General features: G+C 50.9%; 1 protein-coding gene across 4 annotated transcripts; it reads left to right on the forward strand.

The window, feature by feature from the left end:
- Nucleotides 1-2,138: 2,138 nt before the first annotated feature.
- Nucleotides 2,139-7,452, forward strand: ZWINT (ZW10 interacting kinetochore protein). 4 transcript variants are annotated; one of them, XM_081811545.1, is made up of 9 exons: nucleotides 2,139-2,288; nucleotides 2,891-2,981; nucleotides 3,112-3,235; nucleotides 3,379-3,545; nucleotides 3,689-3,745; nucleotides 4,259-4,401; nucleotides 4,476-4,635; nucleotides 4,730-4,852; nucleotides 5,991-7,452. In XM_081811545.1, exons 1-8 carry the CDS (start codon nucleotides 2,248-2,250, stop codon nucleotides 4,805-4,807), a joined length of 861 nt encoding a protein of 286 aa, XP_081667671.1. In that variant the 5' UTR covers nucleotides 2,139-2,247; the 3' UTR covers nucleotides 4,808-4,852; nucleotides 5,991-7,452. The 4 variants fall into 4 exon arrangements, with proteins under 4 accessions (XP_081667671.1, XP_081667670.1, XP_081667672.1 ...); XM_081811544.1 differs by having other exon boundaries at nucleotides 6,761-7,452; XM_081811546.1 differs by having other exon boundaries at nucleotides 7,231-7,452.
- The last annotated feature ends 702 nt before the right edge of the window (nucleotides 7,453-8,154 follow it).

The following is an 8,154-nucleotide window of genomic DNA, read 5'->3' on the forward strand; positions in this document are numbered from 1 at the left end:
CAAGAATTAAAAAAAAATTAAAAAAAAAAAAGATTTTCTGCTATCAATGGTTTCAAGCTATACAGTTATGTAGGTCTTAGTATAGTTTTCTTCATGTTTCTTGTGTTTAGGTTTTATCGAATTTCATTTTCATCAAATTTCAAATTCTTTGGTCATTATTACTTACTTACTTATTACTTTGTCCTCTTGCCTCCTTCAGGGACTTCATTTATAAGTATATTAAGCTGTTACAAACTGTCCCACAGCTTACTGTATTTTGTTCTATTTCATTTTGTTTTAATTTTCTATAATTCATGTTAGTTTCTAAGCCAAAGTCTTCAATTTCATTTTTTTCTTTATGTAATGTTTAATCTGCTACTAACCTATCTATTTTCATCTATCACATTGTAGTTTTCACCACTGTAGTTTTCACAAGTTTGATTTAGATCTTTATTATATATTTCATATCTCTGAAAGAGCTCTATGGAGACCCATTTAAGTGTAAATCGAATGGCTTTTTGTATACAATGTGTAACCTCTCCATAATCTAATTTTAGGACATTTTAATTTACTCCTACAAGAAACCCTATGTCCCTTTGCAGACCCTCTCCATACCCTAGCCACCCCCCTCCCTCGCCCCACCAGCGCCCCTACCGCCATCCCAGTCCTGGACAACCACTAGTCTACTTTCTCATTCCTTAGATTTGCCTAATCTGATCATTTCATATAAATGGGATCATACCATATGGTCTTTTGGGACTGTTTTTTTTTTTTTCACTTTGCACAATGTTTTCAAGGTTCATCTGTGCTTCAGCATGTATGCCTCATTCTCTGTTATTACTGAAAAATACCCCGTTGAATGGATGTAGATTTTGTTTTCCAAGTCACCTGCTGATGGACATTTGGGTTGCTTATACTTTTTGGCCCTTGTAAATAATACTCTATGGACACCTGTGTACAAGGTTTTTGCGAACACGCTTTCCTTTCTTTTGAATATATGCCTGGAAGTGGAATTGGGTCTATACGATCACTCTGTGTTTAACATTTTGAGGAACTGCTAAGCTGTTTCCCAAGGCAGATGCATCATTTTATATCCCCACCGGCAGCACCAATATTCCACTTTCTGCACATCCTCACCTTTTATTATATTATTTATTTTAACTCTGCTTATTTTTTTGAACATAACTGTTTCCAATATCCTTGCCTGTTTGATTCTAACATCAATTTCTGTTCTGATTAGTGATTGTTTTTTTCCTTCTCATTATGGGTTTTCTTTTCCTCCTTTTTTGCAAACTTGGTGGTTTTTAATTGGATGCCAGACGTTGTAAATTGTACGTTAATGGCTGCTGGACATGTTTCTGTGAATATTATTTTGCTTTGGTCTGTCACATATTTAGGTGATTTGTTCACAGTCTGAGCCGTGAAGTGGCATTAGAGGGGCGACCAGTCTCCGGCTACCGGCTCCCCACCGCGGAGGCACGCCTGTCTGAGCACTCTACCCCGGGCCCCCAGCTGGTGCAGCTTTCGGCCGGACGGGAGGAGCCGGTCACGGTTCCTGCCTCTCCAGACTCCGCACGCCCTTCCCGGGCAGCCCCCCCCCGGGGCCCACGGCGCCCCGCACTCAGCGGACCCTCGACAACTCGCGGAACCCCGGCCGGGTCGGTCGGCGGATCCCCGGCTGGTGGGCGGGTCCCCAGCTGGTGGGCGGATCCCCGGAGTGGCGGGCAGGCACCAGTAGGCGCGGGGAGACGGACCTCCGGACACGTCGGAAAGCGACTCGCTCCGGCCCTGGCATCACCGGCCCCCTGCACTTCCAGGATCCCTGTTCTTTCCTACGGATGCTAAGCGTCTGGGGAAACACACCGAGTGTTCTCCCTCTACCACAACATAATTTTTTTAAGGGAACTCAGTGCCCAGAGCCTCCCCTAAAATGCAAACTCAGGGACTTGTTCTCTGTGTCCCGCGAAGTAGGAACCGGCCGCACCGCGCGGGCCTGGCCCACGCCACGCCTCCAGGCTCAGCACCACCTACGGGCAGCGCGCATGCGCAGGATTCCGGCGCGCCGGCCGCGCCCAGCCACGACCGCGCCGGCGCCAAACATCCAGAGTTCCAACCGCTCGTCCGTGCCTGCCAATCAGAGTGCACGCTGACCCTTGGTTCCCGCCCACTGGCCCCGCAGCCAATCACCTGCCCCGGCGCGCAGCCGCGGCGAATCCAAAGGGCAGTGCGGGCGGGGGACGGAAGAGCAGAAGCCCGCCGCCCGCAGGGATGGAGGAGGCAGAGGCCGGGGAGCGAGCCTCAGCGCTAGAGTAAGCTAGCTGCCAGCCGGGGGCGGGCGGGGAGGGCCCTGCAGGACCCAGGGTACCCCCCGGGTGTCCCGACAGCCCGCTGTGCCGGCCGCGGCGATTGCGAGAGGGACTGCGCTCTCCCGGCGCGCGCACAACACGGCGAGTTCCCGCGCACTTGACGTCCCCTCGCGGGTAGCGGCGTCCTCGCAGGACACGTATGGGAGGGTCACTTAGCTTCTCTGCCCCCGCGTCCATGCGCATTCCCCCATCCTTGCCTGCCTGGGGGCGCTGCAGGCCCCAGCGGGGAAGGACCAAGAGAGCCTGGAACCAACCTCCTCAGACCCTGCCCCAGGACGCTCCCTGTCTGGGACCCCCGCTGCCCATCAGAGCGGGGCCCCTTGTCTTCCTGTCCCTGTGTTTCCCTGACTCTTCTTGCTCTGCTTAGCTTTGCTCAGGGCACGTATTGTCTTTATACACACGCCGTTCCTGCTCCCAGATACCCTGCAGGCTACCGGTCAGGGCAAGACTTGGCATTGGTACGGGTCTGTACGCGTCTGTGCACGCCAGCGGGCCAGGACGAGCACCCCAGGAGTCTCCCGTTTCCCCTGTCTGCTTCACCTCAGGGCCCTGGCCAAGCTGGCAGACATCCTGGAGCCCATCGGCCGGCAAGAAGAGGCAGAACTGCCGGCCCAGATCCTGACGGAGTTTGTGATGGTATGTGCCTCTCCTGGGTCTTCTCCGGGAGCTACTGGGCAGCACCGATGGCGGGCGCCCTGGAAGGCAGTCTCAGCCTGCGGCACACACAGGTAATGATGTTCTCTGCCTCTGCCCACTCTCCAAACAGGACTCCCGCAAGAAGGACAAGCTGCTCTGCAGCCAGCTTCAGGTAGTAGACTTCTTGCAGAATTTCTTGGCTCAGGAGGACGTTGTCCAAGAACTAGACCCCTTGGCTTCTGAAGACACCAGCCGTGAGTGGGCACCGGGGTGGGATGGGGAAGTAAGGGGATGTCAGTCGGGTCAGCTCTTTGGCTGATGGGAAGACAGAGGCCCCAGTGTTGCAGGCAGGCAGACCATTCTCCCTTATGTTCTCATCCTCGGTGGCTCCTTTCAGGGCAGAAGGCACTTGCGGCCAAGGAGCAATGGAAGGAGCTGAAGGCCACCTACCAAGAGCATGTGGAAGCCATCACAGGTGCCCTGACCCAGGCCTTGCCCACAATGGAGGAGGCTCAGAGGAAGCGGGCGCAGCTTCTGGGAGCCCTGGAAGAGCTCCAGGCCAAGGTGAGCCAGGCTGAGGGGAGAGGAGGGCAGGCAGAGAGGAGGGAAAGGGCGTGCATACTGGGCTGTGCCTACTGGCCACCTCCCAGAATCCAACCAGAAAAACACTCCTCTCCTCCTTGTTCCCCTCCTCTGCTTCCCTACAGAAGCAGGTGGCCACGGAGAGACTGAGGACAGCCCAGAAGCAGTGGCAGCTGCAACAGGTGGGTCCACACCCCTAGGAAAATCTCCCTTCCCCGCCACCGTGCCGTTGCATGGGCTCAGTCCTCTGCCTGGAGTCCCTCTGCCTCTTCTCTTGTGCGGTGTTATAGCACAGGTACCAGCATCCTCACTTCCTGTGTTACGACTTTGGGTCGTCCCCTCACTTCCTGTGCTTCCGCGTCTTGCTTGTGACGTGGAGGCGACATTAGCACCTACGGTACAGAGCTCAGTTGATGAAATCGCTAGCAGAGCAAGTGCTTATGTGGACACATGGCAGCACATAGCAGACTAATTGAGTTATCATGTTTGTGCCCCTTTTCTCCTGAATGCTTCACATTGGAATAGCTCATTCTCACCCTTTTTCTCTAGGGCCCTTGTTTTGCCTAAAGTGGGTAGGGTCCCTCTTTCCATCTGTGGGTCTGAGCCCCAAGTTGGGTCTAGCCTGGAGGGGTTAAGAGAGTGGCTGTAAGTCCTGCGCATCTGAGGAGCCGTGTTTGCCTTCTCATTCCTGGTAGGAGAAGCACCTGCAGCATCTGGCAGAAGCCTCTGCGGAGGTGAGGCAGCGGCAGAGAGGGACGCAGCAGGAGCTTGAACGGCTGTCTCAGGAACTTGGAAGACTGCAGGAGCAGGCGGGGCAGAAGCAGGACACGCTTCACAGGTGAGGCTGGGAGTGTGGGCTGCAAACCCAGCGTGGTCCAGTTTCCCTTCCTTACAGCCCGCCTCTCCTTCCAGGCACCAGACCTTCCTCCAGCTGCTACGTACTCTGCAGGGTCAGCTGCCATTCCCTGAGGCAGAGGCAGAGCTGCCACGGAAGCTGGACCTTCCTGAGGGTGAGCCCCAGGAGCAGAAGCCTGGGGCTATCATAGGGAAGGACAGGAGTGTGCCATCCAAGGTGAACTGAGAGGTGGGCCGGGGGCTGGGGAGGTGCAGAAAGAAGCTGGGAGGTAGGCCTCACCCAGCACCCATACCCTGTCTCCGTCCCTAAGGCTGATGGCCCACAGCCTGCTGGAGATGCAAGCTTGCCTGAGCTTCCTGAGGGACAGCAACATGGGAAAGGAACCTAGAGCAGGTCAGACTCCAGCTCAGGCCTTGGTGTCCCTGGACTGCAGGTACGGAAGGAGGGAGACCTCTGGTCTCTGTCTCTGGGCTCTGTTTTCACAGAGGGGACAGGAGGTGGGAAGGAGCAAGGATTTATCTATGGCTGAAGCTTATCGCCACATCCTGTGCCCGGCCTGCCCTGGGCTAACCCCTCTCTGTCTTCCTGAATCCCCTAGTCCCACACTTATTGCAGGATAGACTAGGAACTCCTGAGTGCAGCCTGGTTTCTGACCATGATGGGGGTGGGTTCTGGTTTCTGTTAGTTAAAAGCCCTAGAGCTCTCAGTTATCTCTTTTCCTATGTTGGTGGGAAGAGCCACACTTGAAGCCAACAGTATGACAGGTGCTGGGACTGGTGTGAATAGAGAGGGTGCAGATGGGAAGGGGGCCCTGGCCTGGAGCCTCCGGGGCTGCTTGTCCAAATCCATATGAATCAAACATGCTGAGCTGATTAATTAGGGGAGGAGGAGAGTGCTTTGTGCAGGTGGTTAGATACGGGAAGATAATTTTAATTGCTGACCCAAACATTGATTGAATCCGTGCTTTGTGCCAGGCGCCTTGCTATGAACTGAAGCTACAGTAGCGGGCTTGTCTGATAGTCCTTGGCTGTGGGGAACATAATGAGCGTGAACAATAAACAGGTCAATACCTGATTGCAGAGTATGGGAAAACAAACTAAAACAGTATGGTAAATTTAGAGCGGTAGTAACGAGAGACCCTCATCTGCGGGGGTGTGTGTGTGTGTTCTTTGTTCTGTCTTTTCGCCTCCGCTCCTCCATGTGTCTCTTGCTGGGTGCAGGGACAGCGGGGGCATAGGCGTGTGGGAGAGATTACCTCCCTGATTGGGAGCGTGGGGCTGCTGGCGAAGAGAGAGGGATACCAGTGACAGCTGCAGTGGGAAACCCATTCTTCAGCTTAGAACAGGACCCTCCCGTGTGAGCAAGACCTAAGCATCTCTGAGAAAGAGACACTGGGGCTTTGCTTTTGGCAAGAGAGTTTCAAGAGACACTGGGCTCTGCTGTGTCTCCGACCAGGATGCCTTCTTGGAGGTGGAGATTGAGATCCTTGCTCACTCTGATCATTTGCTCTGCTTTTCTCAGGTCCTGAGTGTTCTAATTATTCTTTTGAATGTGTTGGCCCCATTGTTTAGGTATGAAATGAGACAGATAACAGAGGTCTTTGAAGACTCAGTCATGACGGAGTGAGGGGGTCGGTGAGGATTGAGGATACTTCTCTAGGGAGCACACAGATACCCGGAGAGGCTCCCTTTGTCTGCCCATCCACCTCCTCACAGGTGGTTCTGAATGTAGCCTTCTAGCAACCCACATAGCAGTCCTATCCTTTCGCTGCTTCCCGCTGGGTGGGCTTCCCTCCCCTGCATTCTGGTTTATTTCTGTAGTCTTGTAGACCCTGAAATTTTTATGGTATGCAGGGGAGAGCAGGAATACCCACGCTGAGGAAGGAGGGCCTACTAGGGGGCGCTGGGGTATGTGTTGGGATGGTGTGGACTCACCATGTCCTTGCACACATGGTGGCTGACAGAGAGTCAGCAGGGACGGGAAGATACTCCCTGGACCCCTGCAGGTGGAGGTCAAGGATGATGTCCTGAGATGCTCCGCGTCAGCGGACAGGGGAAGAGATTGGGCAGATGCACAGTAGTCAGACTTAGACCTCTGAGGAACTTCTGGGAACCAGCTTTGTCTCGAGGAGTATGGACGAGTCAGTGCATACATGAGGCCAAAGGGGAGGGGAGGCTTGAGTGTTTTATTGGCCAGTGTGGTCCGTGGCGTTGGTGTTCTGCACTGACAGCTCAGGAATTGGGGTTTATTTTCAGATAGGAGCTGGATCTCAGCTTCTAGCTGCTCTGTTATCCCTTAGGTTCCCCTAAATACTGTCCTTGTTTATTGTTCTTGCATCAAGCATTCGTGTGCAAGATGGGAGCCTCCCCCTGAGAAATTGTGGTCTCTGCTGCCTGCTGAGCATCTCCTCTTCCTGTTCTCCATCTGACGGAGGGACATGGAGACCAGTGAGGTGCAGGGAGGGATGGACACTAGTCAGGACGGGAAGTGTCCTTGATAAACAAAAGGGATGGTAGGCTTAGTCCGATTACATAAAAACTCTGATTTCCATAAGAATAATGTTTTCCTTTTAAACAAAATTTTCTTTTGTGGTGAAATATTATTTTGCTTTTTTTCCCTGAGTTTTATTTTCATATTTTCTAGCTATTGTCACATTTTTCTAAGAATTTTTCATTTCTAATTTTTTAAGCTTATTGGTATAAAGTTGTGATGATTTTTTTTTTATCCTTTTAATGTTTACAGCCTGTTGTAGGATGTTAGACTCCTGATGTTTTTGTGTCTTACCTGAATTTCCCTTTGATCTATCTTCAGATGTTCATTCAGTTTCAGATATTGAAAGAGTCAGAGATTGGCTTTTGTCATCCAGCGTTGTATGTCAGTTCTGACTCATCAATTTGTAGTCCTGTCTCCATCTCCGACCTTCTGTGTTTTGGTGGAGAAGAACTTTTTTGGTAAACTTTTAATTTGTATCGGTTGATAAACTTGTGTATTTGGTTCTTGATTTGTTTTCTCAAATAAACATGTAAGGCTATACATTTTTTCTGGTTTTCTCTTAAGTATTTTCATGCTCATTCAACTAATAGAATTTTTTCTTTCCCATTATAATTATTTGATTTATGAGTTTCTTAGAAAAATAATTTTGAAATTTTCTACTCTATATGAGAAGATAATTTTTCTAAGTTTATTCTAATTTGGTCAAAAAATGTCCTCTATATAATAAACATTTTGAAGTTTGGTGAAGGGAGCAGTTGGAGCCATGAATGTGGTCTCTCTCTTTTTTTATGTTTCACGTGGATTTGAAAAGAACGTCTCTTTTGGAATTGTCATGTGTGGTGATTTCTATATGTCTGTTAGATTATGCTTGTTATGTGTTCGGTTAATCTTCTGTATACTTAATTATTGTTTTCTGATTATCACCTTCTGAGAGGTGTGTTCAGGTTTCCAAGTGTGACAGTGGATCTGTTTATTTCTCTTTCTGGTTCTGGTAAAGTTTGCTTTACATGCTCTGTGGCTGCTTGATGAAGGCATGGCACGTTGACACGCGTGTCTTTCTTCTAAACGGAACTTGACAGTCGTCTGGTGGCCTCCTTCATCTCTGGGTGAGTGTTCCTTAGCTTGAGATGGGATGAATAACAGTACACCCCAGCCAGCTCCCTTACCGATCCCTCGCCTGCTCCGTCTCTCCCACAACCTTCTGAGTTTCAACCTTTCTTTATCCTTATGTGTTTCACCTTT

This window comes from Leptonychotes weddellii, unplaced genomic scaffold, assembly GCF_054177405.1.
Source record: "Leptonychotes weddellii isolate Sample4059 unplaced genomic scaffold, ASM5417740v2 HiC_scaffold_8284, whole genome shotgun sequence".
NCBI lineage: Eukaryota > Metazoa > Chordata > Mammalia > Carnivora > Phocidae > Leptonychotes > Leptonychotes weddellii.

Coding starts and splice junctions, on each gene's coding strand:
- ZWINT (XM_081811543.1), top strand. CDS start 2,248: ATGGAGGAGGCAGAGGCCGGGGAGCGAGCCTCAGCGCTAGA. Junction 3,746..4,258: donor AGCAGTGGCAGCTGCAACAG/GTGGGTCCACAC, acceptor CATTCCTGGTAG/GAGAAGCACCTGCAGCATCT. Junction 4,402..4,475: donor AAGCAGGACACGCTTCACAG/GTGAGGCTGGGA, acceptor CTCTCCTTCCAG/GCACCAGACCTTCCTCCAGC.